General features: G+C 40.0%; 2 protein-coding genes across 3 annotated transcripts in view; one reads left to right on the forward strand and one right to left on the reverse strand.

Moving 5' to 3' along the window:
* Positions 1-19,481, forward strand: part of LOC122665902 (aarF domain-containing protein kinase 1) — a 43,925-nt gene extending 24,444 nt beyond the window's left edge. The window contains exons 8-16 of the mRNA XM_043862031.1: positions 2,999-3,084; positions 3,203-3,253; positions 15,061-15,108; positions 17,229-17,349; positions 17,523-17,703; positions 18,402-18,539; positions 18,692-18,804; positions 19,172-19,243; positions 19,327-19,481. Coding sequence (XP_043717966.1) covers positions 2,999-3,084; positions 3,203-3,253; positions 15,061-15,108; positions 17,229-17,349; positions 17,523-17,703; positions 18,402-18,539; positions 18,692-18,804; positions 19,172-19,243; positions 19,327-19,481 — 965 coding nt within the window. The remainder of the gene's footprint in view (positions 1-2,998; positions 3,085-3,202; positions 3,254-15,060; positions 15,109-17,228; positions 17,350-17,522; positions 17,704-18,401; positions 18,540-18,691; positions 18,805-19,171; positions 19,244-19,326) is intronic.
* The window catches only part of LOC122664236 (glutamate--tRNA ligase, chloroplastic/mitochondrial), a 32,504-nt gene continuing 7,020 nt past the window's right edge, over positions 2,188-27,671 (reverse strand). The window contains exons 3-15 of one of the 2 annotated variants that reach the window (XM_043859975.1): positions 25,857-25,978; positions 25,118-25,300; positions 24,804-24,922; positions 24,624-24,672; positions 24,406-24,507; positions 24,213-24,315; positions 24,018-24,081; positions 23,330-23,444; positions 22,588-22,688; positions 21,487-21,643; positions 21,134-21,367; positions 17,341-17,348; positions 2,188-2,208 (exon numbers count right to left, since the gene is read on the reverse strand). In XM_043859975.1, coding sequence (XP_043715910.1) covers positions 21,137-21,367; positions 21,487-21,643; positions 22,588-22,688; positions 23,330-23,444; positions 24,018-24,081; positions 24,213-24,315; positions 24,406-24,507; positions 24,624-24,672; positions 24,804-24,922; positions 25,118-25,300; positions 25,857-25,978 — 1,346 coding nt within the window. In that variant the 3' untranslated portion in view covers positions 2,188-2,208; positions 17,341-17,348; positions 21,134-21,136. Of the gene's footprint in view, positions 2,209-17,340; positions 17,349-21,074; positions 21,368-21,486; positions 21,644-22,587; positions 22,689-23,329; positions 23,445-24,017; positions 24,082-24,212; positions 24,316-24,405; positions 24,508-24,623; positions 24,673-24,803; positions 24,923-25,117; positions 25,301-25,856; positions 25,979-27,671 lie in introns of those variants that run through there. The other variant, XM_043859974.1, reaches the window with a different exon arrangement.

Below are 27,671 nucleotides of genomic sequence, written 5' to 3' on the forward strand. Positions count from 1 at the left end.
TTTGATTCAATAAACCATAGTTGTCATGGCGTCGCCATGGCGTCCTGGCGCTGGAGAAATGTGCATATCGACCAATACCATGGCGTCCCTGTTTCCCTAAATCTCCTATTTTAGCCTTGGTTTCTGAGTTTTTTCTTTCTGGGCATTACTACCAGATTTTAGAAAGTCATCATAGGATCCTTACACACACATCGACTGGTTCTGAGATTTGATCCATAAGTTCTTTTCTCTTGGGCGATCCATACCTGGAAGTTTCATATCCAGAAGTCTCTCTTTCTGTGAGATTCAAATTATCGAAGTAACCTGCAACTAAGACATCCGCCAGATCTGATTTCAGATCTCAGCATTCGGTTGCCAGCAGAATTTTGGGGCTATTTCTCGTTGGGATCGGCAGACCTTGGCGCTGCGATTTTGTTCCAGAAATTGCAGGGAGAATCGTCTTCATAAGAAGGAGTTTCCTCTGCTGGAACTACTCCAGTTCACCGCCTCTCTTTCTATCGTGTTATTGCAAGGTTGAAGAAGACATTTTAAGTCTTTAAAATTTCAAGGACAAGTTATATTATTTACATAAAACCCCCTATATTCTCTATTGCTATTCTGTTTAGCCCATTCAGTTTTCTCTTTAACTCCATTAAATTACAGTTCTGCCACTCCTTTTCAATTTCAGATTAATTACAATTCTGCCATTGCTCTTATAAATCTTGATTTATCTACTAGTTTGCCATTCAACTTTGGATTTAATTACAATTTTGCAATGGTCGACATGATCGCCATGGCAACGCCATGGCGGGCGACGTGTCGATATATCAATCAAACACCCCTCCACCGACTTGGATCGCCATGACAACTATGCATTAAACTTGTGGATCCTGTTACAAGAGGTAAATTTCATTGATTTCTGCTATTTTACTGACTAAAAGAAGGAAACAATGGCAAAAAATGAAGATCAAAATGAATAAATGGGCAATTCAAAAGAGGGTTGCAAAAGGAGGATTAGGCATTCGCCGCATTCAGGACTCCAACAAAGCCGGGATCCTTAAGCTCATCTGGAAAATCTCTTCCAAGCACGATTCCATCTGGGTCAACTGGGTCTACTCCCACCTTCTCAAGAATGATTCCATTTGGACTGCTCCTTTACGCCCAGACGCGTCTTGGGTTTGGCGTAAGATTCTTCTTCTCCGGCCTCTTGCCCTAACGGCCACCTCCACCGCCATTGTTAATGGCTCCTCTACCTTCCTTTGGCTTGACCCCTGGCATCCTTTAGGCATTCTTTATAATGTCTTTGGCCCTCGAGCTGTCTACTCTTCTGGCATCCCCAAATCTGCCCCCTTATCTCTCATCATCTCCCTTGGTTCCTGGTCCCCTCCTTCTCCCCTTCCCTCTGTCCTATCCCAAATCTGGCCTACCCTCCCCCCCTTACACCTTCCCTCTCCTTCCATTGTGGATCAGCCAATTTGGCTCCCAGCCCCTTCTGGCAGTTTCACCACTAGATCAGCTTGGAACTTCGTCTGCAACCCTTCCGCCCCCATCCCCTGGCACAACCTAGTCTGGTTCAAAGGCTCCATTCCTCGCCATAGCCTTACAGCCTGGAGATCGCTTCACCTTTGCCTTCCCACTCAAGCCTTTCTCCTGCACCGCCACATCCCTGTTCACCCCTCTTGCACCTTTTGTTGGAACGGTTATGAGGACACTGCCCATCTCTTCTTTGCTTGCCCTTTTTCTTCTAACATCTGGAAAAAAACCCTCTCTTCCATCTGGTATCAAAGCAGAGGACACCTTCCTTTTGACCGAGAATGCATCTGGTTGACCAATGCTTTTAAAGGCAGCTCCATCTGTGACAGTATTGGCAAGCTTGTTTTTGGCTCTGTTGTCCATCATATTTGGATGGAGAGGAATCTTAGGAGATGGACTTCCAAATCTAGATCTTTCGACTTGATTTGGAAAGACATCTCCTTCGAAGTTTCCTCTAAGATCAGCACTATTCCTCACCGGTCCCTCATGGATACCCCAAGGAACAGGCACATTGTTGTTACCTGGGGTCTGGACAGTAGTATGTTGCAGTCCCCTTCTAGTTTACGGAGGACTTGACTCTGGTTTTCTTTCTCCCCCCCCCCTCCCTCTCTTTGTACATTCCCCCCCCCCCTCTTTTCTCCTTCCGACCCCCTCCTGGGGTTTGGTAATACTTATTTATTCACCAAAAAAAAAAAGAGGGTTGCAGGAATTGGGATCTGGCTTTGTCGATTCCAATTCGAATCGGGTGATTCACTTGATCTGATTCCGATTCCTCAAACCATGACCTCCTCTTTCAAGATGAATTCCTTACTTGAAATGTACCTGATAATGCTCTGATTCCATACCCCAGGGTCCATCGACAAAATCTAATAGGGGAGTACAAAATTGGTCTTCTGTGCTGAATGAAGTTCATTTTCTATTGCATGTGAGGAGTGACTATTTAAAAGTGAATTTTTACAGTATCTCTTGTGTGTTCTAGTGTGTCATCTTCTGCTGTCAAATCATATTAACACCTTTGGTTTTACACATGAATTCTTTTCAGCTTGTTTGGTAAGAAATTATAAATGAATGATCAAATTGAACTTAGACCTCATGCATTTTGATGAAATTTATCACTGAGTGCACCAAATGTGTAATATCGACAAACATGGCTGTCATATTCTTACAAAGCTTGATACAAAGCTACATTTTCTGTTGGCTTGGGAAGTACATAAGTACTATGATTTATAATTTGTAAGAAGCTAATCAGTTCTACTTAGATTACTGCCACTGCTTTGGAATCTCCTGATCTCTAGATGCTTTGATCTTAGCAGCAACTTCTATTCTTTCTATATCCACTGCTTTGTTGCTTCGCTGATCTCCTATCTTTGCTTTCAATGAGAACTGAGGATCCATTGTAGAAAAATACTCTTTTGATCATGGTTTCTTGTATCATTATCTAAAATTCTTAAACTCATGGATTGTATTTTTTGTTGGTGACCTGAAGACTTTGTTCAGGAAGGGAAGAACTCTGAGAGAACAGCCAAAAATTTTAAGAACAACAGGATGGTCAAGGTTCCTCGTGTATTTTGGGTATGATGCTTGATAAAGTGCATTAATTTTATATGTTTGATCGCCTAATTGATTGATCAGGACTAGACTTCACCCTGTGAATTTTGAGGCAAGCTGATCCCAGAACAACTGTGTTCAGGATTTGACGACTAGCCAGGTTCTGACTATGCAGTTTTGCAATGGGCATAAGGTATGTCTATTCCAAGTTTATTACATGTTGGGTTATAGATTTTACTTAGAATTTACGTTTGGATGCTTTTATCTACTTTTCCTCGGATCATCTTTCTCATTTGAAACTTTCAGTTGTTTCACTTTAATAGGATAAATGACTCACATCAAAGTAGTGGAAGGCTAGTGCAAGTTCCCCCACCCCCCTCTTTTCCTTTCCTTTGCTAGCCTAGAATCTTGGTTATTTAAGTAAACTTCTCCTCCTAAATTCTCGAATCATCTCACGGCTCTATGCTTTGATTTGTTTCCTTTCATCTCACAGTGGTAAGCAGCTACAATCACTTGAGCTGATGTTTTCATGGACCACTAGAAAGATGAATGTTCAAAAGCGTTGACTGAGGTGGGTGAATGGTCTGTACTTAGGGTCAAAACTGTTATGAAAGTCAAAAAGACAAAGAAAGTGTGACAAGAAGAAAATGATGGAAAGAGACCAAAGAATTTTTCACTTTATAACAATTCTGAAAAACAAAAGTACCCTGCAGTACAATGCCATATCCAATGTGTTGGGCCAAAAGAGGTTTAAGGCTGGATAAGCAAGGAGATGGGGCAATGGTCAGAGAAACCTGGGGTGTCAAAGTAGGAATGGGAGGAGGGAAAGAAGGAGAGCCAAGCTTCATTTACAAGCACTCTATCGAGGTTACAAGCAATCTGGGAATCACCAATTCTTTTGTTGTGCCAGGTGAACTTAGGCCCTGACCACCTCAAGTCATTCACTCCAATGTCCTAGATACAGTCATTGTAAGATTCCACTAAGGCCATATCCAACTGATCACCTCCTTGTTTTTCATGACCATAGTGAACCACATTAACGTCACCTCCTAAACCCCATGGAAGAGACCCAACCTAGCCAGCAATGCAGCGAAGATATTCCATAAGAGGCTCTCTTTGAAGGACAATTTGAATCATATGCAGCTGTAAATAAAAAACTGGATTTCCCAAGGGTATCAGTGATGTTGAGATGGAAGGTCTGAGAGGTGGAGGAAAGCAGGGTAGTGCTGATTTTGAGGGGTCCTAAAGGAACCAAATGCGACTACTAAGAGTTGAAACTCAAAGGTAGATCGAATCTGGTAAGAGAAGAGTATACAGCAAGAAGAAGAAGAAGGAGAGAAGAGATGAGAAGAAGAGAAGAGAATGGGAGAATCGATTGTGTGTGTTGAGAGTGATTCTCAACACACATATTAGCTTCATTCATTAAGTCTTCCAAATTACACAAGCCTCCCTAGGGAGGTAAGGAGAAATAAGACAATAAAGTAAAAATACAACTTAGTCATGTCTTATAACTAGACAATGACAGAACTACCCCTATACAAGATATTCTAACAACTCTAACACTCCCCCTCAAGCTGGAGAATAAATGTCATACATTCCCAGCTTGCACAATAGAGTACTAAATAGACTAGAAGAGAGACCCTTGGTGAAGATATCTGCTACTTGATCACCTGTTTTCACAAAGGGAGTACAAATGCACCCAGAATCCAACTTCTCTTTGATGAAGTGACGATCGACCTCAATATGCTTGGTTCGATCATGTTGAACCGGATTATGGGCAATGCTTATGGCAGCTTTGTTGTCACAATAAAGTCTCATTGGCCCTTCAGTTTCAAAGCTCAAATCGTGAAGAAGTCGTTTTAGCCATATAAGCTCACATACTCCATGGGCCATGGCCCTAAACTCGGCCTCAGCACTAGATCGAGCAACAACTGGTTGTTTCTTGCTCCTCCAGGTAACTAGATTACCACCCAAGAAGGTACAATACCCAGAAGTAGATCTCCTGTCAGAGATTGAACCAGCCCAATCAGCATCTGTGTAGCCTTCAATCTGTAAATGGTCATGCCTGGCAAATAAAAGGCCCTTTCCTGGACAGGATTTCAAGTATTTGATGATGCGATATACTGCATCCAGATGTCCACCCCTGGGAGCATGCATGAACTGACTCACCACTCCAACTGCATAAGAGATGTCTGGTCGAGTTAGGGAGAGATAGATTAGTTTCCCAACTAACCTCTGGTACTTGCTTGCATCTATAAGAGAAGAACCACATTCATCACCAAGTTTATGATTCGGATCAATGGGGGAAGTAGCTGGTTTGCACCCCATCATCCCTGTCTCTTTCAGAAGATCCAAGACAAATTTCCTTTGGCAAATGTTGATCCCTTTCCTTGATCTAGATACCTCAATACCCAAGAAGTATTTTAAGATTCCAAGGTCTTTGATCTCAAACTGTTTAGCCAGATAAGACTTCAATCTATCTATCTCAGCAACATCATTCCCAGTCACCACAATGTCATCAACATAGACAATGAGAGCTGTAACTGTACCATTACCTCTCCTGATAAACAAGGTGTGGTCAGCTTGACTCTGGGAATACCCATTCTTCAGAATGGCTTGTCTAAATCTCTCAAACCAGGCCTTAGGAGACTGCTTTAGGCCATAAAGAGCTTTCTTCAACAAACACACTTTCCCTTCAGCTGAGGGACACTTAAAACCAGGTGGAGGCTGCATGTACACAACTTCTGCTAAATCTCCATGAAGAAATGCATTCTTCACATCTAATTGGTACATAGGCCAATCTTTATTGGCTGCTACTGAAAGAAGAACCCTGATGGAGTTATGCTTGGCTACAGGGGCAAAAGTCTCCTGGTAGTCAATGCCATACACCTGACTATACCCTTTAGCAACCAGCCGAGCTTTGTACCTTTCCACTGTACCATCGGATCTATACTTGATTGTATAAACCCATCTACATCCAACTGGAGTTCTCCCCTTGGGAAGATCAACAAGTGTCCAAGTATTGTTCTTCTCTAGAGCCACCATTTCCTCAGTCATTGCTTGCATCCATTTTGGATTGGATAAGGCCTCTGTGACATTTTTGGGAATAGAAGAAGACTCAAGAGCAGTGGAAAAAGCAACACCTGTAGGAGAAATGGAGTTATAGGAAACAAACTGGGCTATGGGATTAGTACAGGTTCTCTTCCCCTTTCTAATAGCAATGGGAAGATCTAATTCAGAAGGAGAGGAATTACCTGACTGAAGAGGATGAGACTGAGGATGTGGATCCAAAGAGGGGTTTTGGCAAGGTCGCTTGTACCATGGTTGCTTCCCTTTTTCCTTCAACAAGCATTCACCTCTTGTGAATACACCATCTTCTTTAAATCTTATCCCCTTGTATTCCTTTTGTCTGCTAGCATCACCATCACCAATACCATCAACATCAGCATCATCCACAACGTCCACTTCTTTATACTTTCCAATATCAAATAGAAATGGGGAAGTAGAGGTAGGTAAAGGAGATAGGAAGGGAATGACATCCGCATTCTGTTCACTGCTAATACTCTCCCCCTGAACAGAATGGCGAGGGGAAGAAGAAAAAAAAGGAATAGACTCAAAGAAGGTGACATCTTTGGAGAGAAATCGCCTTCGGGAAGAAGGATGGTAGCACTTATACCCTTTAGTGGAATCAGAGTAGCCTAAGAAGATGCACTTGAGAGCTTTGGGATCAAGCTTGGTGCGGGCTGATTTGTTGACATGTACATAACAAACACAACTAAAGACGCGTGGAGACAAGGAAAAAACTGAGGATTGAGGAGAAAGAAGAGCCAAGGGGGATTTGGAGCCAAGGAGTGGACTTGGCATCCGGTTAATAAGAAAGGCAGCGGTAAGAAGGGCATCAGACCAGAAGGTCTTAGGCACGTGCATACCAAAGAGAAGGCCCCTAGTGATTTCCAGCAAATGGCGGTTTTTGCGTTCAGCCACCCCATTTTGCTGTGGGGTGTCAACACAAGCCAGTTGATGGATGATGCCCTTATCAGAAAAGAATTGTTGGAGCCCCCCATACATGTACTCACCCCCCTTATCAGATCTAACAATTTTGATGTGAGTACCAAACTGAGTACTGATAAAGTGATAAAACTCCTTAAAAGCATCACAAACATCACTCTTTTGTTTTAACAAAATAGTCCAAGTAGACCGAGAATAGTCATCCACAAATGAAACAAAATAACGAAAACCAGATAAGGAAGTAGTAGGAGAAGGCCCCCAAACATCAGTATGAACAAGGGAAAAAGGTGCAGTAGATCTATTACCACGATAAGGATAAGATGTGCGACAATGTTTAGCAAAAATACAAGATTCACACTGAAAAACATAAGATGCAGGAAAGGAAGTAAACAAGTGGGGTAAGTGTCTCCTCATAACAACAAAAGAGGGATGACCCAAACGTTGATGCCAAAGCATAACAGACTCCAAAGCACTCCGGTCGTGCCGACCACAAACATAAGTCGCAGTGAGATTGAGCAGCGATCGTGGCTCAAGAAGATAGAGTCCTCCTTTCTCAGTCCCACTGCCAATAACCCTCTTTGTCTCCAAATCCTGAAAGACACAATAAGAAGGAAAGAAAGTGACACAACAATGTAAGGATTTGGTTAGGTGACTCACTGATAATAGGTTAGTAGCAAAGTCGGGAACATGAAGGACAGACTCAAGGGAAATAGAAGGAGTAACCCGCACATTACCCTTACCAGAGACAGAGGAAAGGGAACCATCAAGAACCCTTACCTTGTCGGCAGAACAAATGGAATAGGAATCATAGAACCGGGACATACCGGTCATGTGATCGGAAGCTCCATAGTCAATGATCCAAGTGGATGCGGTAGGGGTAGCGAGATGAGACTGCGAGAGCGAGGCGAAGTAGTCAACCCTCGAGCTAGAACCGATGGCGACCCTCCAAGGTGAGACATCAACCGACGTAGGGCTGCAATATCATCCTGTGAGAGGGAATCGGGAGCAGGCTGCGGTCCAGGTGGCTCGGACTCGGATGTCGCAGAATGAGCCTTAGCTCCCCTCGCTTGCCTCCACGGGCATGAGATGAACTACCACGCATACCAGGGGCTGCCCATGAAGATCCCAAGACCGGTCCTTGGTATGTCCAAGCTTGCCACAATGGTGCATTTGTATCTCTCACGGCCTTTCCCCACTTTTCCAGTCTTTTTGGGAGCGGAAACAAGAGCGAACCTCTCTATTGATGGTACAATATCCATAGTGGTCCTCCGGGTTTCCTCACTTTGCAAAATAGCACACATCATCCGAGAGATGGAAATGGAGACCTCCCTAAGATTTCTTGGCGAAGGGGCTCATATTCGAGTTAAGACCACCAAGCAAAATAAGGATCCTTTCCTTTTCTTGGCTCTGTAGACTTTTGCACGATCCTCGGCATTGGACAACTGGAGATTGGTATAATGATCATACTCCTCCCACAAGCTAATAAGAGTTGTAGTACTCGGATATACTCCTATCACCCTGTTTCATATGAATGATTTTTGGAGAATTTGATACACTTTCGTGGAATCTCCAACTCTATCAAAAATTCTGGATACACCATCCCAAATATCTTTAGCAGTCTCCTTACTCATAAATCTCCGACCTATCTGGTTTCATGGAAAAGATCAGCCAAGTCACGACAGTGGAGTTTTCGTCTCCACTTGAGATAACTGCATCGGTAGTAGCAGGAGTCGTGATAGACCGAGAATGTACCCCAACTTCCCCTACTACGTAGAGACAACTTCACGGAACGGGACCAATCCAAATAGTTGGTATTGTCCAACTTCACAACTGAGATCTGGGTGTTGGGGTTATCAAAGGAAGCCATGGTTGGGAAACCACCACTTGGGCTGCCGGCTGTAATTGGTCCATCGACCTCGAATCTTGTCCGACACAGTGGACATAATAGGCAAATACTTCAACAATCAATATAAATTGTTTGCTGCAAGTGGGAGTATACTCAACCCAAAACAAGGAGACAGACCAATACAAAATATGGTCCCAAATCAACCAAACCACAAGGTGAGGCCAAGCCTAAAAAACAGCAAGCATATGAAGAGCAAAAACTTGTATAACTCAAACCAAATTCTGCTAGTAGCCAAGAACCTTTAGTCCATAATACCCAATAAGTGTATCAAGATGTAATACTATCACATTCAGCCATCCAATACAGCAGACTCGAGAAGACAAAAACAGAGCAGCCGATACCTGTAGCAAGAGAAAAAAACAGTAGCAGTCCTCGACCCTCCACCTTCAAGGGCAGGCTCTTAGGGCTTCAAAAAGCACTCCCATACGACACAAATGGGACAAGTTCCAAGGTCATCCAAGCGCCAAAGGCGTAATCAAACCGAGACACTCCTAGGTGGCGGAAAAAGAGCCTGGTTTCAAGTCTTCAAAAACATCTAGCAGCAAGGCAGCATTTCTTTTTCAACAACCAAGAGCTTTGGGGTCTGAAACAACACCCCTAGGCGATGCAACTCCAATAGGTCTCATGCCAAGATGTGGAGAAGAGAAGGAGAACCAAGAAGAAGCTTCACAAGCTGGCGGTAACTTGCCAGTCTTCCTCCATTGCTTCAAGTCACCTTCAGCAGCTCGAAACTCTCTCCAACTTAGGGAATACCACTCCCAAGACCGTAAGGGAGTATAGGTTTCACATATACAGCCTCCAATGGAACCCCCTTTACATTTATAGGGTTCCAAAGAGAGGAGAAGATGAGGACTGAGCTCAGCCGACTCTCAAACCAGAGATGTTGGCTTTGATACCAAGTTGAAACTCAAAGGTAGATCGAATCTGGTAAGAGAAGAGTATACAGCAAGAAGAAGAAGAAGGAGAGAAGAGATGAGAAGAAGAGAAGAGAATGGGAGAATCGATTGTGTGTGTTGAGAGTGATTCTCAACACACATATTAGCTTCATTCATTAAGTCTTCCAAATTACACAAGCCTCCCTAGGGAGGTAAGGAGAAATAAGACAATAAAGTAAAAATACAACTTAGTCATGTCTTATAACTAGGCAATGACAGAACTACCCCTATACAAGATATTCTAACAACTCTAACACTAAGGTGATGGGAATAGTTGGTTAACGGAGACCAACCAGGAACGATGGAGGAAGCAATGCAGATAGCATTCGATTCTTTAACTCTTGTTTCAATGAAGCAACAGAAGCTTAGGCGAAGGAGCTTGATATGGGAACGTACAACAGCATGCTTGGAGGGGGAATTGAGACCCAGGGTGTTCCAGATAACACCTTGATTCAATGGGAAGCTTGGGGGGTGCAGCTCAAGCCCCTTGGAGAGGGCTACGAAGGTCTCAAGATTGAGAAGAGCTTTGATGCACCTATTGTAAACCCCTTTTTTTTTGGGGATGAATAAGAAATCCCTTACCAAAGGAAAAGAAGGGGGGGGGGGGGGAAGGGGAACAAACAAACCACAAGAAATTGCATAACCCTACCTTTACAAAGGGCAAGGCAAGGCCCTGAAGAAGAAAAGGGGGAGAACCCCAAGAAACCACAACAAACTAAAAAAAAGGGAGGATGCTAAAGCAATCCCTCCTACCCAAAGTGAACAAAAGCCAAACCACAATGCGACAAGCAGGCCCATCTTCAAAGAAAACACACGAACGAAGAAATAAAGAATCCCTAAAAAAGCAGGAAATCCCACATAATCATAGCTAGTTGGCTCGGCAAAGGGCATGACCGTGAATATCCTTACTTAGAGGCAAAAGCTTCTCGTTGTTGGACAAGGAATAGTATTGTAAGACTAGATTAGGGTTAACCTAGCCCCAAGAGTACCTGATGGAGATTCATCACTGAAATAGGCTTATTTAATGGGAATAAGTCTAGGGTTGGGTTATATACATGTTGGGCCTTTGATCCTATGGGATTTCTATGTAACAGGTCACTTTTATGGGCTTAAAATATGGGTAATTAGGTTGCATACGGGATTAGTTGTTTTAGTTTCATACTTTAGTAGTTTTCTTTTAAGTGTTTAGTGGGGCTGGATTAGGACTCTGTTTTGAGTCTATTTCAGTTTCCTAGTCAGTTTAAGTTACCTAATAGGTTAAGGATTGGGTTAGACCTTTCCTTTTTAGTGTAGGAGTCTATTTTTTGAGTCTTTTATATAAGGTTGTAAGGGGGGCAAGTATTGAACACGAATTTCGATATTAATGAAAGCTTTTTGCTGCTCTTCTTCTTCATTGAAGATTTGTGTCTTGCGTTTGATCAAGGCTGGTGGGATCGGTGTTTGATCCGATTGACACCTTGCGGTGGGAAGCCCGGGTGGTTCATTGGCGGGATTGATGTTTGATCCAATCGACATCTTACGGTGTGAAGCCCGGGTGGTTCTTTTGAAGACCTCCTTCAAGTTCTAGTTAAAGATTCAATTTTTATTCAAGTTTCTCAATCAAACAAGTTGCTGCCAAGGGAATTCTGCAACAACAGTGAGTTTGATTCATTCCAACCCTAACCTTTCTTCTTCTATTCCTCTAAACCTCCAAACCCTAACATTCCCCCTTTTTGTTTTCACTTTTCCCAATACCTAAATTCTGCCCAGACCAAACCAGCCAGCAAAACCCCCCCTTTTTTTGGATCGAACTCTCCTCTCACCATGAGGAGAACTTGATCCAAGTTGCTGCCCATCCCAACCACTGAAACCCTATTTCCTCCCCATCTCAATTCAAAACCAAAACCCTAATTTCTGCCCAGCCCAAACCAACCATCAGAACAGTCTACAAATCTGACCGATTATCCCTCCTACCCTCCTAAGAAACCATTCGAGTTTGGTTAACTTCTGTCCAGCCAAACACTAGAAGTCCATCTTTTCCTCTTTTCCAAAACCCGAAACCTTAACCCTAACTTGCTGCCTATTCAAGTTTACACCCTTCCATCCATCAAAACATCTCAGGACCTTCATTGATAGATTCCCCTACCTCCACTTGACATAACCCATACATCAAACCCTAACCCTAACCAAACAAACCCTAATTTCACCAAAAACCCTATTTTGACCTAGCCGATTCACCTATTCATAATAGATCTTGGTTAGTTGGCTCCTAGTTGGTCCTCTACCAATCTAGGACTAAATCAGCAAGCCTGTCAGAAACACACTGTAGATGTCTTTATCACCTGCAAAATGAAGAAGGATACCAAAAAGGTGTTACTGTGTTAGTGATCTAGCCAAAGCCTGGTGGAGGATCCATCATCAATCCTGGAGGTGATAGAACCCTAAGTAAGAGACCTAAGCTTCAATATCAATTTCCAGACCCAAGAAGAATCAGATGACGAGGAGACTGTCCAGATGGAATCTCTTCAAAGAAGTCTAGAGTATACCCAATCAACCCAAATACTCTTCTTTTTTGAAACTGCAGAGTTGAGATCCTTGATGCGCCTTAGCCCCAGGCTGCACTTCGCTTTAAGGAGACGAACTGAGGCCCAAGAGGTGGGATGGAGAAATCTGGAGCACAATTCGAATCCTTCCCATGGAAAGAGCACATAAGAGCTTCAAGCTTCACAATAACTCCATGGGGGAGACCAAAGATGCCAGACCAATAGAGATAAGTAGACTGAAGAACCGATCTGATCAACTAAAGACGGCCTGCATAGGAAAGTAACTTGCCCTTCCAAAGTTGGAGCCTTTTGCACACAAGGTCAAGAAAGAAGGGGCTTCCTCTGTCTTATTTCCATCCAATTTCCCTTTGCAACCTCCTCCATAAATTCATTGCTAAAATCCTTGCCAATAGACTCAAGTTGGTTGTTGATTTCCTTGTCAGTGAAAACCAATCAGCCTTTGTCCCTGGCCGTTGCATCTTTGACAACATCCTCCTATTACACTTGTAGTCTCTGAAGGATGAGAACCAACTATGTAGCATCTACATTGAGAATTCAAGTATTGTATACATCATTAGTCCGATCCTTTGTAGGAACTACCCGTAATAACGAACTTGCAAAATGGATTTGTCCGTGGCCGTTGCATCTTTGACAACATCCTCCTTAGTCACGAGATTGTAAGAGGTTTTGATTGGAAGAACAATTCCCCCGCTGCCGTCATGAAAATAGATATTCACAAAGCTTTGCTTTTGACTCTTTGAGATGGGACTTCATTATCAATGTCATGAATAAAATGTCCTTCCCCCCTATTTTCAGAGACAAAGGCTGATTAAAATCTATTATTATTCCTTATTAATTCTGAACAATTAGATCAAAATTTGACTGTTAGATCTAAGATCAGATCTGACCCATATCTAGCCGTCATTCTCCCATTCCATTAGTGGGTCCGTTAGATCTAAAGATTAGATCCCATATCTAGCCATCAGATCAGAATCTCTTCCATTCCATTAATGGGGGCAATTGGCCATTACTCGCAGGCCAATTAGATCCATAAGATCTTATTGATCTGCTTCATATAGAAAGTACATGATATGCATCAGGAACGCCTTTTTAGTGAAAGAATCCCCAAATTGTACTGATGTCTCGAAACATGCTCCTTGCTACTTGAAGTGCGTTTATCTTAGTGTGTGTGCTCTTTATTGTTGTAAACTTCCATCAAAGTTAGCCAAAACTCAAGATTCTCTCAGGCTCCATTTGGTTTCAAGGGAAATGGGAAAGGGAAGAATTAATTTAGCATAGTTGTTCTACAGTCATAATCTACGGCTGTAGAAATGTGCTCTCTCATTTAACTTTTTATCAAGATTAACTAAGAGTTTGGTAAGGGGAGGAGGAAAAAATGTAGCTGAACTGCTCCAAAATTAACGAATTTCAACAGATTAAAGCTGCAGCTAGTCTAACTTACATAAGGGGATAGAAATTAGGGGCAGATGTACCTCTCGTTCTGTAATCTTGAGAAGTTGCAACTCTAGCTTTTGACGACGCATCTCCAAAACCTAGACAACTAAAGCAAGAAATGAAGAAGAGTATGGGGGATAGTGTAGAAGAGAAAAGTGATTTAGACATTTAGCAGTGGGTACAGTTAAAGGGCGAGAAGAGAAGCCTTTACTGCATACAAAACCAGTACGAGTCTTTCCCAGTTCCACCGATCTTCTGAGGAAGAGCATTCAGAGGGATTTCTCTGGCAAATGGAGTTTCTTAATCCTCAGGGAACAGTTTCTTCTCTTACCACCACTCCCATAACAGAGGCAGTAAAAGAAGGTTGGTTTAAGAGTACTCACAGTGGGTTGCGAGCAATTAATACCGTTTCATGGGAGAGGACAAGGTTGTTGGATCGACAATAGCAGCAGTTTTTGGTGCGCCATTTCGTGCAGAAGGAACACACAACAAAAATATATGAGGCACGAGCGAGGTGAGTCTCCTTTGGGTTTTGCTTCCGAGCTTCTTCAGAGAGCCAAAAAGAGGCGTGAACAGGGTTAGAGTCGGGTTTTTATTTTACTTCACTTTTTGGTCAGGAAATAAAAGGGGAATGTTAACATATAAGTAAATTTTTTTTTCACAGGTAAAATATATTCCCCTAGCTGCCGAACCCCTAAAATTACTTCCCTTGGAAATAAACTTCCACTTAACATCAAAAGTTTGCATTCCCTTTGCAACCAAACAAAGCCTCAAGCTTCAACCATGTCAAGAAAATCTATAGCGATTTTTCTATTTCTTGGAGTGTTCTAGAAACTTGGGAACATTCTGGAAACTTTAGGAAACATGCACAAATAATTAATTATTGGGAAATTATTGCATCTCATGTGACACTATTGTCTATTTTGGCTTATTCTATGGGTTTGTTTTAAAAATCACAGTAATTTCACATCTTCATGATTGGTGTGTGGAGTTTTTCTTACCTTTCTATTTTTGTTCTTTACTATCTTTATCGTCTTGCTTCAGTTATAAACTAATTCATGTCGCTACCTTTGCTCACTATGTAGCTTATTTAGATGTGGAATGTATCTCGCTTAAGTTGCAGTATACTTTTGGTATCTATATTCTCTTGACAGGAAATTACTATGGCTTTCAGGTTGATGACTTGGAAGCTATGAAGGAATCAGGTATAAATCCAACAAAGGTTCGTTATTGCTACCAAATAAATCGTAATTTTCTCTAATATCATTATTTTTTAGAAAGTTTGAACAATAATTGCAAGTATGTTGTCATTTCTTTTAGGGAAATTTACGAAACACCCCTTGAAAATGGGTCGAAACTCGGATCACCCCCTGAAATTTGAAAATACTCAGATCACCCCCTCTACACTAACGGTGTTAGTCTGCAGTTAGTTATTGGTGTAAAAGGACTAATTTACCCTTGTAATAAATCATTAGAATTAAATTTACAATACTACCCTTTTCTATTCTTCTCATCTTGTGTTTCTTCGAACCCTAACTGACGCCCGACAGTGATACCCCTGCCCCGTTGCTCAACGGGAAAAAGCCATGAAGATTGTCTTCAACCTTCAGCCAGGAACAAAGCCAGCGGAAGGAGAAGAACTCCAATCGCATAAAACTCCTTCAGCAAGGCACAGTTGGATCTGAGATTTTGAGACAATTGTCGAAATTTCAAGCTCTCTTGAATGCAACCATCAATCAACTCAATTAATATGTGAAAAGGGACATTCAACTCCTGCAACCCTAACCTGACGGTGAATACAGTTTCAAACTTGGTTATGGTGCAAAATCTCACAGCAGAGAAGGATTCTGGGGAAAAAAACTCCTAGGGCTTGGGTCTCGGTCTCCGTTCATGGTGGCGGCCACCGGGTGGCCAGGAGGTGATTGTAGGTCCAAACCTTCGCCCTTCACGGCTTCACCCCTACCCTAACTGCTGCATCTGCCGCCCCTTCTTCTTCTCGGCTGTAGATTTTTGTTTGTTTTCGGGTAGATGGACTGGAAGAGAAGAAACTGATAAGACGTCAAATAAGGCAACAAAGTGCTGTAAGAAATATCTTTGTTTGCAAAAGAGAGAAGCTCTTCGAGTACTTTTAGTGGAATCGAACCCAACCCCTAAAGCGAACTTTTAGAAACTCTTCGAGTACTATTCCGATTGCAAGAAAAACATAGAGGTGGTCGTCGACTACTCTGCCGGCGACTCTCTCTAGCCCTAAATCGACCAATTTGAAAATACTACATGTTGGGTTTTAAGATTTGAAAATACTTAATGGATCGTCGACCAATTTGGTTTTAAGATTCTTAATGGGTCGTCGACCAATTTGAAAATACTAAGATTTCTCACCGTCTCTGATTTTTCTCTCTCTTTCCTTGATTTTTTTCTTCTGAAATCCCTCCCCCAAAATCTCTTTCTGTTTGGGGTTCTCGGTTAGTGGAATCGAACCCAACCCCTGAAACGAACTTTTAGAAACTCTTCGAGTACTGTTCCGGTTGCAAGAAAAACACAAAGGTGGTCGTCGACCACTCTGCCGGCGACTCTAACTCCATTCGGTTTAGCAATTTGGGGAAGACAGAGAGGGAATATTCCCTCTCCGATTCCTTAGACCCATTAAGAAAAAAAAAAAAAAAAAAAGGACTACATGTTGGGTTTTAAGATTTAAGGGTAAAATAGTAATTATATTCTTCTCAAGGGTAGTTTAGGGTTTTCAAAAAATTTAACCAGCTGACTTCATCAATTAACTAACGGTAGGGTCTAATTTGAGTATAGGGCTCTAATGCAGGGGGTGATCTGAGTATTTTCAAATTTCAGGGGGTGATGAGTTTCGACCCATTTTCAGGGGGTGTTTCGTAAATTTCCCTTTCTTTTAACTACAATTATCCGTACAAAGGACTTTGGTTTGGGCCGTAGGATGAAACGTAGGCCTTATCGAGTTTCAAGGTGTATGACTGCATTTGGATTCTTTTGCTCTTATTTAAACCTTCTAAACAGAGGATTGTTGATTCATAACTGCATAACTCAATGAACCTTGAAATATCTACAAATTTTCTGAAAGAAGCAATCGTATAATATTTCATTTACATGTTCTCTTAACATATGAAATTTCAATAGTAACAAAAATAGGAATGGTATATGTCCACTAGTAGTTTCCTGTGTATTGATATAATTTTGGCGATACAGATAATCTGACCACTGTAGAGTATATAGGTACCATATTCAAATTTGTAAGTTTTACCATTTCTCATCTTAGGTCCACAGATAGAATCATATTTATCACTTGAGCTAACTTTTCCATAATCGATGTTGTAGGTTGCCAAAGCATTAGTGGAAGTGTTTGCTGAAATGATATTTGTCCATGGTTTTGTGCATGGAGACCCACATCCGGGTAACATACTAGTTTCTCCAGATGGTCCTAATGGTTTCACTCTAGGTATGTTATTAGTAGTAATTCTTTTTTATTTATTATTCATTTTTCATCTCTACTTAGTAATGAATCAGTTTTGATTCATGCATTGTTTTTATGGTCTTTGATATTACAATTTAATTGTTCTTGCTGAACGAAGACATTTCATTTCATTCCATGGATGACATCATGACATGCAGTGCTATTGGATCATGGGATCTATAAAGAGTTGGATGAAGAATTCAGATTGGATTATTGTCAGCTATGGATGTCTCTTATTCTTCTGGACTCGAATAAAATTCAGGAGCTTGGTGAAAGGTTTGGTGTTGGGAAGTACTCGAGGTACTTTCCTGTTATTTTTACTGGAAGAACCATTGACAGGTATTCTTCTTATTTTTAAATGGATGACAAAGAACTCTAATTAAGAACCAAGCCATCATTTTTTTTTAGTGCAAAAAACTGCCCGAAAGAAATAATATCCCATGAAAAAATTGGGTCTTGTAATCCCTATTCGGACGTTAGCTGATTTATCTGCCATAGCAGTCAGTGTCTTATACCTCCAGTCGAACAAGATGTTTATTTTGGAGGACAAGGATCATGCCCCTGATTACATGGAATATCTTTATTATATTCCAAGGCACATAGGTCCCTTTCGTAGCCATCCTTCTATGAGAGCTTAATCACCCTCAACCTACACATTGACGAAATCTAATCCTATACTGAAATATATATATTTATATATAGTCCAAAAAGAGAACCATTCCTGTGATACTAAGGTTGTCGCCGAAAATCTTTTTGGAGCTTTTCAGTTCCACTGGTGGCAGATACAGTATTAGACTGACTGGCCATACTTTTCAGCCTGTTGATAGTAATGGCTGGGTCCCCTCATCAAAGTGTAAACCACTCGTTTGATATTGTCAAAAATTTAATGAAACAATTGTTGAAATTATTACCTTTTTCTAGAGATCACCTGAGATGCATGAGAAGGTTAATTACTGCATTTATTTGTGCATATACTTATGTTCGACAAATCCAATGGTGTGCAATTTGGTCACATGTCTTTCTCATGTGGCTTACAGTAAATCCGCTCTTGGGAGAGGAATGTCAAAAGAAGAAAGGAAGAAACTGAAGCAGGAACTAGAGTCTCTTAGTATGGGAGATTTTTCTTCATTAATGGAAACTTTGTCACCAAACTTTCTTACAATATTACGTGCAGAGTAAGAACTGTCCATTCCTACTTAAATAGCTTGCAGAGTTCAACCACAGATGCGCTTTTTTTTTTTTTTTTGTTATTGGGGGGTGGGAAGGGATCGGTAACTGCAGATATGTTTTGAATTTCTTAATCTTCTTCTAATTACTTCCTTTTCAGTGGACTAGTGAAATCTACCATAACCAAGCTAGGTGCTTCACAAAGGCTACGTTTGCTTGTATATGCTAAATATGCCGCATATGGTCTATCAACAGAGTTGAATTCTGAAGCTGGTAAAACTCAAAACAGTAATATTTCCTTCTATAAAGCTTTTGCAGGTTAAATTGGTGACCTTGAGGAGTCATGAATCTATTTTAATTGTTTTTAGCAAATGAAAAGATGAAATTTTATATTTAAAGAAAAGGAAGCAATGCTGATCGACAGACTCATTTCTATTCCAAGTTAGCTTAGGACGATCTCTACCTTATTTTGCAGCTTTTGGACAAAAAACATAAAATAGTGAGGCCTGCTGTAGAACTTTTAGTTCTTTCTTCTTGCTGCATATGAAGATTTTAATGTTCTCTATTTTGTTTAAATTCTGTGCATTTTACATTGAAACAAACAGTGCCTTTTACATTGAATATGCCATTTTGTTTGCAGGTTATACAGTTAAGTATGTGTTCTCCAGATTCAAGAAAATGACAAGTTATATTCAATTGAGATTGATTCTTGGTAATCATGTAGTATGTTTTTTATACCCAAATGTGTAGCTTGTAATGAGCTAAGGTTTAACTTCAACTATATTATTTTTTCAGAGGTGCTGGAGCTGCATTTGTGGATGGAAAAACTCGGACATTTGCTCGTGAATAAGTTGAAAAATATCTGGCTGAATCTTGGACATTTTTTAGTAGGAGTATTAAGAATGGGTGACCTGCGGCAGCAAACATTATTGGTACAAGTAAAGACATAGGAGACTATGATAAGAAAATTAGAATTAAGAAATTACAACCAAATTCTATGATAATACTACAAGAAGACGTTTACAGATATGGTCTGTACAATCCAAACAGCATTGTATATAATTTCCATTTGAGTTTTATCATTTATCGGGTCACTGATGATGCGATTTTTTCTAAATACAGAAATTTGAATCAGAAAAAACAGAAATTTGCTCTATTTAATCATTCATATTTGCTGGAATTATCTACTGACTACTTGAGAACAATTTTTTTTTTCGTGGGGAAGGGTTTTTTTTTTTGGGGGGGGGGGGGGTTGGTTGCGGAATTTTTTTACCTTTGGAAACAACTTAACTATTTTTGTAAGTGTACCCAAACGAGGCTTTCAATCTGCAATTTGGAGCCTCAAGGAGTCTCCCGAGCAGGGTCTATCCAGGAATGAAAGACAATTACATTATTGAAAGACGACTTATAGCAAATAATTGGACTGAAAATAATAGGAAAAAGGGGGGGGGGTTGTTGGGGTTGCAGGAGATGCCAAACAGTCCATGACCTATTCTAATGAAGTATTTTCTGGACTCTTGAATGTGTAATGTGCTAATCTCCATTGGGGCATTGCACCTCAATTATATCTCTCATAGAAGTACATGAGTTTCAAGCTGGATTTTACATTATCTGATACCAACTAAATGGGGTCGACAACATGGTTCTTATTTCTCCAATCCTCTATTAAAAACCAAACAAGATTCAGTTAGTCAATATAATAGCTGCTATGGTTTTTAGGCCTACTTCTCTGTCTTTTTAGTACATTCAATTGAAGATCTTAGATAAAATTGGGAGAAAGGATTACAAGAGGCTTTTCCGTTTTCATTTTCTTCGTTTTTTCTGTGAATACATCTCCGTTGTCTACATGAGAATTCCAGCTCTCCCTCTCCTACATTTCTTTTTTATTAGTCATTATCATTTCTGGGGACAAGGTGAGGAAGTGAGGCTTAAAACCGAGACCTCAGGGGACCTAAGTGCCTACCGCACTAGTTCACTTCAGCTAGGGATGTAATCAGATAATCCAAAATCCAAAATTTTTTTTTTTGGATTAAATCAAAAATCCAAATTAGATTCACATCCATGTAAGGGTACCTGTATCTGGTCAGATGGTATCCGAATCTGAATTTGAAACAAAATCTATCTAATTCAAATAGATATCAACTAATAATAAAAAAAAATTATATAACTAATGATCTTGAGGAATCTTAATGATTCGACAGATTCTAGAGAATGAGGAAAAGAACTAAGACAACTTAGAGACATGGTTTGAGATCAAACATATCCGTGAAAAGGGTGGAGGCGGGGCAAGGTCAGGAGGGTAAGGTACATGCTATACAAGTTAGGGATGTAAATGGATAATCAAAAATCCAAATTCAATTTGCATCTATATCCTTTTAGGGGTATCCGTATCTGATCAGGGGATATCCAAATCCGATTACATCCGATCTGTATTCAATCTGTTTACATCTTTAATTCCAACTGCGTTAGCAACTGTACTCGAGGAAGTACTACTTTTATTACACATACTACTATATAAAAAGATGGGAATCAGAAATTTTGAGGGTGACACCATGCAAATTTTTCATTAACTCGTACATTAAGCAATCAAAAGTCAAAACCAAGCCTAGTGAGATACAATGGCTGCAGATTCTAAATGAGTTTGATCCTTGTTAAATGTGTTCCAGTCAACCTCCCTCAGCATTTTGAACCTTTCGTCAAATGTCAAAAAACCTGTTTGAGGAGTAACCACCCCACAAGTTCCAGCTTTGTGGAGTAAAATCACACTTGCCCCCATGACTGGGCCATGAAGCTTTCCGGTCAGCAACACACGAAGAGGCATGAAGAGAGATTTCCCCTGTGCCATGATCAAGGAGATGGATAGTTTCAGTTCAGTTCAAGATAAGATGTAGAAAAGAGAAACTAAAACAAAATTTGGTCAAGGATGGTGGTCATCTACATCCAGCTAGAACCAACCTTGCGCTTCAGTGACTTGCCAAAGTTCTTTACCCACTTCTGCCAACCAGTGTGGCCTTCTTCAAGTGCAGCATGGAACTCTCCACTGTCATAGGCAGCTAGCAGACTGGCTGAAACTTCAGAAAGCTTGTCTTCCAAAACAGATTTTCCCTCAGGACTGCAGATGGAACACATGCTGTTACAATTATCAAAAACTAAAAGAAACAATAATGTCACTGGAGCAACTAACCGTAGATAAGATTTGAGTTTGTGAAATTTCTAGAATATTAAATTTCATCAATTTCAGAGGGCAGCAAATTATGTAGCCATTTCATAAAAGATGGAAGGTGGATATTTGCTGTGACTCTGTTTTGGGAACTACTGATCTTTATACATTTATATTCTTGGCCCTTTTTGCATTCAAGCTCAAATGTCCTAGTTAAAAATAAAACGATATCACTGACCAAAAGGAAGAAAGGAAAGAGCCAAAAAGGGCAAGGGAAAAAATAAATGGCAAAAGTCACATTGATAGCATTCCAAGATCTCCCATGGCCTTGAGCAAGAAATACTTCCGAGTCTAAACAAATATTTGGGAGTGTCTGAATGACACCTCTATAGGTGTATTTAGAACTTGACACCTTTTAATTGCCCCTTGTTTTATTCTCAAAAGTTGTTTAAGATAGGGCTATAAAAGGATTTTCAAAAATAATTTGAAAGTGACATCATTACGTCATCATCAAAAAGATATCATTGTCATGCATATTTTTTTAGGGAGAAAAAACGCTAACCGGTGCTGTGCCTCGGCGTGCACCTGTGCCCAAGCACAGACGCACGCGAAATGACCAGCGCACCCCGATCCTTTCAGCCTTTCCAGGGGGTGCACCGGTCATTTCGCACGCGGCTGTGCCTGAGCACAGGTACACGCCGAGGCATAGCACCGGTTAGCGTTCTTTTTCCCATTTTTTTAACATATGAAATGAACTATTACCCTCGTTCAAAAAAATTGTATGTCATACTAAAAGGACAGAAAAGTGAGGTTACAAATTATTTGACACCTTGAGGGGTGTCGGTAAGAAAATCCCAAAATATTTTAACAAGAAAATTTAAATGCTAAGCAGATACCTTGACAGAGTAGCATACAATGGATATGATAGCAAGTTTGAAAGTGCTTTCTCTGCATCAGTTACCAAATCGATCCCATCTTTGAGTAGGTCAACAGCTTCCTATTTTTAGAAATTTGCTTCCCAAGGATCAGAACATGATTATTTAATAATAAGTACAGAAGTCAATCTCAGGAATGAAAGATATTATGTATATGCTACTAAGGGCGTACCCAATGCGATGTCTGGGGAGGGTCATAATGTATGCAGCCTTACCCCTGCTTTTGCAGAGAGCCAGAGAGGCTGTTTTCAGACTTGAACCCATGACCACTTGGTCACAATGGAGCAACCTTACCGTTGCACCAAGGCTCACCCTCAAAAAGATATTATGTATATGCATTAATCTTAATCCTACAATGCTTGAAATTCTGGAAGCGTTGACCAACAAGCATCTAAGCATATATTCCTTAGACTCGGCCACCACAAAATGGGAAAAAATGTTAAAAGAAAATAAATTGTATAAGATGATCAAGCATCTCCAACTACCCAGAGAGCCTTCAAAGTTTCAACACGTTCCATCTTGAAATACAAACCACAATGATACGAAGACAACAAAAAAATTGCCGGTGTCCTTACTGGAGCATTAGAAACTAAAAAGCTCAAGGGAAAAAAGGTAAACAGATATGAAGACAAAAAATGCCGGTGTCCTTACTGGAGCATTAGAAGCTAAATAACTCAAGGGGAAAGATAATTTTTGTTCTTACTCTTATAAACAGCCCTTCTGATTCTGTGAGGATCCCGGTGCTCTTCCAGTGTTCACCTAAAAGCTTCATCAACTCTTCTGATGGAAGAGCTCTTAAATGCTGACCATTCATCCACCTTTAGTTTGCAAGAAGAAATGAGAAGCAAAAAACTATTTCAGAGAACTAGTAAAAAACCCTAAAACACAAAAGAAAAAAGAGGCGCAAAATGACCTTTGAGTGACCCACCTAGGAAGGCCTTCCCATGTGGTCCACCCTTATTGTGACATGTGGATAGATGAAGTAGCTATTCCAATCATTGGATAGAAAGGACATGATCTGGATTAGCCAGGTGTCAAATTTCAGAGTCTAATTCAATCAAATACCCCCATGTTGCATGCATCCCCTCGTATGTACATGCACATCTACTGTACTCCGATTGCTACCGAGCCCTCTCCCTTACTCCTAATTTTTTTAAACGTCTGTTTTGCCACTTGGCAAACTCCAATTGAGCTAAAATTTTATACGTGAGCAAGGGACCTTGGGGTCTAACTGTCTACAAAATTCAGCCCACAATTGAGCTGTCACGTGGCATATATTTGGGTGACTCAGAAAGGCCTTCTTATGTGGGCCATGCAGGAAAGAGGGCCTTGAAGAAATATATCAACGACATGTGGGTGTGGCAAAGAGCACCAAGAAAAAACACAGTTACCTTAACTTTGTCGAATCAAATATAGCCCCACTCTTGTTGACGCGAGCAATTGAAAATTTTTCGACTGTACACCACAATTACAAATTTGAGTCAAAGACACTTGATGAAATTAAAAACCAGTCTGATCGTATTTTCACAACCAACATAAAAGAATGACCAAAGTTCTTCATTAGATAGCAAGTGAAAATTACTAACCAAGATGCTCAAGGGTGAAAAACTCATTTTCAGTACCATCGCCCCAACCCAAGAGTGCTAGATAGTTCACCATTGCTTTTGACAAAAATCCCATCTCCCTGAACTGTCACCGTAACCCAAGAGAAAACTCAAAAGTCAAAACCAAATGAAACAATTTACCAACTAGACATAGGTAATTATAATTGTCGACTACCTGACCCACTGAAGTTGCACCATGACGTTTTGACAGTTTACTCCTATCAGGAGCAAGAATTAGCGATACGTGTGCAAAGTGAGGCATTGGAAATCCTAAAGCCTGTGATAAAATAACATAGACATTAAAGAATTAATAATCCCAGGCAGTGGTAAAAGAAAACATAGCTAATTAAGGAGCTTAATTAGAAATAAAAATTAAAAGAAAATATGATTTACCTGGTATATAAGTGCTTGCCTTAGGGTGTTGGGTAAATGCTCTTCTGCCCTGAAATGCGAGTTTTAAGACATAAATCACAATCAAGAACAAGAAATCACAGAATGGAATTGCAATAATCTGCGATCAGTAATTCAACTAACCTAACAAAAGATTTTCACATTGAGAAGACCGACATTTACCTTATAACATGTGAGATAGCCATGGTAGCATCATCTACTGTCACACAGAAGTTGTATACAGGTTGGCCATTGCTTCTCATGATCACAAAATCTCCAAGTGTATCTAAGCCCCAACTGACCTTCATGACACTATCAATAAAATTAACAAAATATACGAGAGAATATCTGTAATTGAATGTGACATGAAGTGTGAAAACGCATTACAACAACATATAAACCATAGAAATGTTACAATAAGATCCACAAGACCAATAGTGGAAACAAAATTTATTAATAATGAGCTCACTGCAAGAAAGTTCAAGAATGGAATTTACTTCACCACGAATAAGGTCGTCAATTTTTAGAGTTCCATCCTTTGGCACACGGAAGCGGTATGTATGAGGTGTTCCTTTTTCCAGTTCTTCTTGTACTTCTTCATCTGTTGCACAGGCCCACCGTCCCGTATAGACTGGTGGCAATTGTTTTAGTTTTGCTATCTCCTTCATTTTTTCCAGTTCCTGGAAAAAATCATATTGAAAACCTTCTGAGGATATCATATATTTCAGGCAAAGGAACAAAATTGACTGATGGAAGAATGAGTCTTGGACCAAAATCTGGATAGGAAACAAATACTCCAATGAACACCATACAAGAATTTACCCACACAGCATCATCATACTGCAAATGATTTCAAGTGGAAGTTTTAAAGAAATTCCAGAGGCCATTCATAGAACTGGCCCAGAAATAACACCATTATCTTATTAGCAAGCTACGATACAACAAATATTCAAGCTTTTATGAAATGCTATGTAAATAAACTTCCACATGCACAACAGGACAAGTATCCATATGCTCCCCACCCAAATGCACAATGTGCATAACTCTCGCGTCAGTAAAGAAACCTCAACAAACAAGATACCTGCACACACAAATTGATACAAACAAAACCAGAACATCCTTGATTTTTAACTAGAATTTTTTAAACCCAACTGGAAGTCTCTTATTTTATACATATCACAACCTGTAATTGAATGCCATAAGCACATAGCAACACTGACTAATAAATGCCAATACCTCTTTAGAACAGAAACACTGATAAACATGACCAGACTTCAGAAGCTTCTCAGCATATTGCTTGTATAAAGAATTTCGTTCCGATTGCCTGTATGGGCCATAATCTCCACCAACATCAGGACCTGCAAGTTTACAGTTTCAGAATAACAGCATCATCTTCTACTGCTTCATAAAAGTTTCAAGCTTTAGGACACATTTAAAGGATCATAATTCAAACAATAATCTTGAATGCTGGAACTTGGTAAACATTTATAGCCTATGGAGCAGCAAACCTACAATCTTATTACACTCAAAGTAAATCAAATTTTAGCTTGCTAAAGATGCTTCAGTTCCTTCCCCAGGTGAATTCCTTCTTTAACTACACCAACCATATGTCCAGTTGTTCTTCATTCTCAACAACAGCAACAACAACAACTCAGCCTCATCCCAACTAAATGGGGTCTGCTACATGGATCCTTGCCCTCCACTCAGCTCTATTCAAGGTCATACTTGATACAAGAACTAAGCTATGCATGTCTTTCCTCACCACTTCTTCTAAGGTCACTTTAGGCCTGCCCCTGGCTCTTTAGTTCTTTCAATCTGAATCAAATCACTCCTTTATACTGGAGCATCCAAAGGCCTCTGTTGAACATGGCCATGCCACCTCAAATGACTTTCTTGTAGCTTATCATGTATCAGAGCTACTCCCAAATCAGCTTTAATAAGATCATTCCTTACTTTATCTTTCCTAGTTTTGCCACTCATCCATCTCAACATCCTCGTCTCCAATACCCTTAAGTTTATTTATATGATACTTCAGAATTGCCTAGCATTCTGCACCATACATCTTAGCCGATCATATGTCTAGAAGTAACCAAACAATTATTGTTTATAACCCATAACCTTTTATCATAATTGATTATTCATAAATAGGTCATAAATATAAATATAAACTATGCCAAAGATAGCCTTAAGTAAATGTTTTTATATTTGTTATTTCATTTACTTAACATATTATTCATAAATAAGCACCTACTTTATTTTAATCTAATAAAAATAATTAAAAAATATAATTCCAAAAGGATAAAAAGTCAACCCCTCAGTTCAAGAATAAAAATTGGATTTTCGGCAATAGGAGAAATTTTCAACTTTCTAATGCTGGGGTTTTTCTCAAATCTAAAAATTTCCATAAATCTTAATATGGTAAAACATTGCTAAAAACCAAAAGAGCATAAAATATTCATTTGTTTTGATATCAAAAAAAAATTCATTCAAAAGGATTTTGACAGTTTGCACACACCAAATAAGGTTTAACCGGAACATAACTCTTTCAACATAAAACAAAGAGTAAATTACACGTCACCCCCTGGTTTTCAAACGAAACTCAAATCAACCAATATGACAAATTGGTCCCTACAGTTAGTTTTATGCTGTTAAGTGATGATGTTAGCCAGTTAAATAAATTTAAATCCCTAAACTACCCTTGACATCCAAACATAGATTTTTAAGGGTAGTACTGTAAATTTAATTCTAATGTTTTAGTACAAGGGTAAAATAGTCCTTTCACACCAATAACTGTAGAGGGGGGCGGATGAGTATTTTCAAAAACCAGGGGTGATTTGAGTTTTGTTTGAAAACCAAGGGGTGACATGTAATGTACCCTAAAACAAATTTAAGCAATCTTAGATTTGTTAGAAAGCTGGTTTCCTCTAACTAATACAAAAAGTCTCATGTAATATTAAAATCATTTAACCAATCAAACTTCTTAGAGAACAAGAACATTTCTCTAAATCGAGAGCAATTTAATTACTTATAGATAAGATCATATTTTCTAAG

Source organism: Telopea speciosissima, chromosome 6 (genome assembly GCF_018873765.1).
Source record: "Telopea speciosissima isolate NSW1024214 ecotype Mountain lineage chromosome 6, Tspe_v1, whole genome shotgun sequence".
Taxonomy (NCBI): Eukaryota; Viridiplantae; Streptophyta; class Magnoliopsida; order Proteales; family Proteaceae; genus Telopea; species Telopea speciosissima.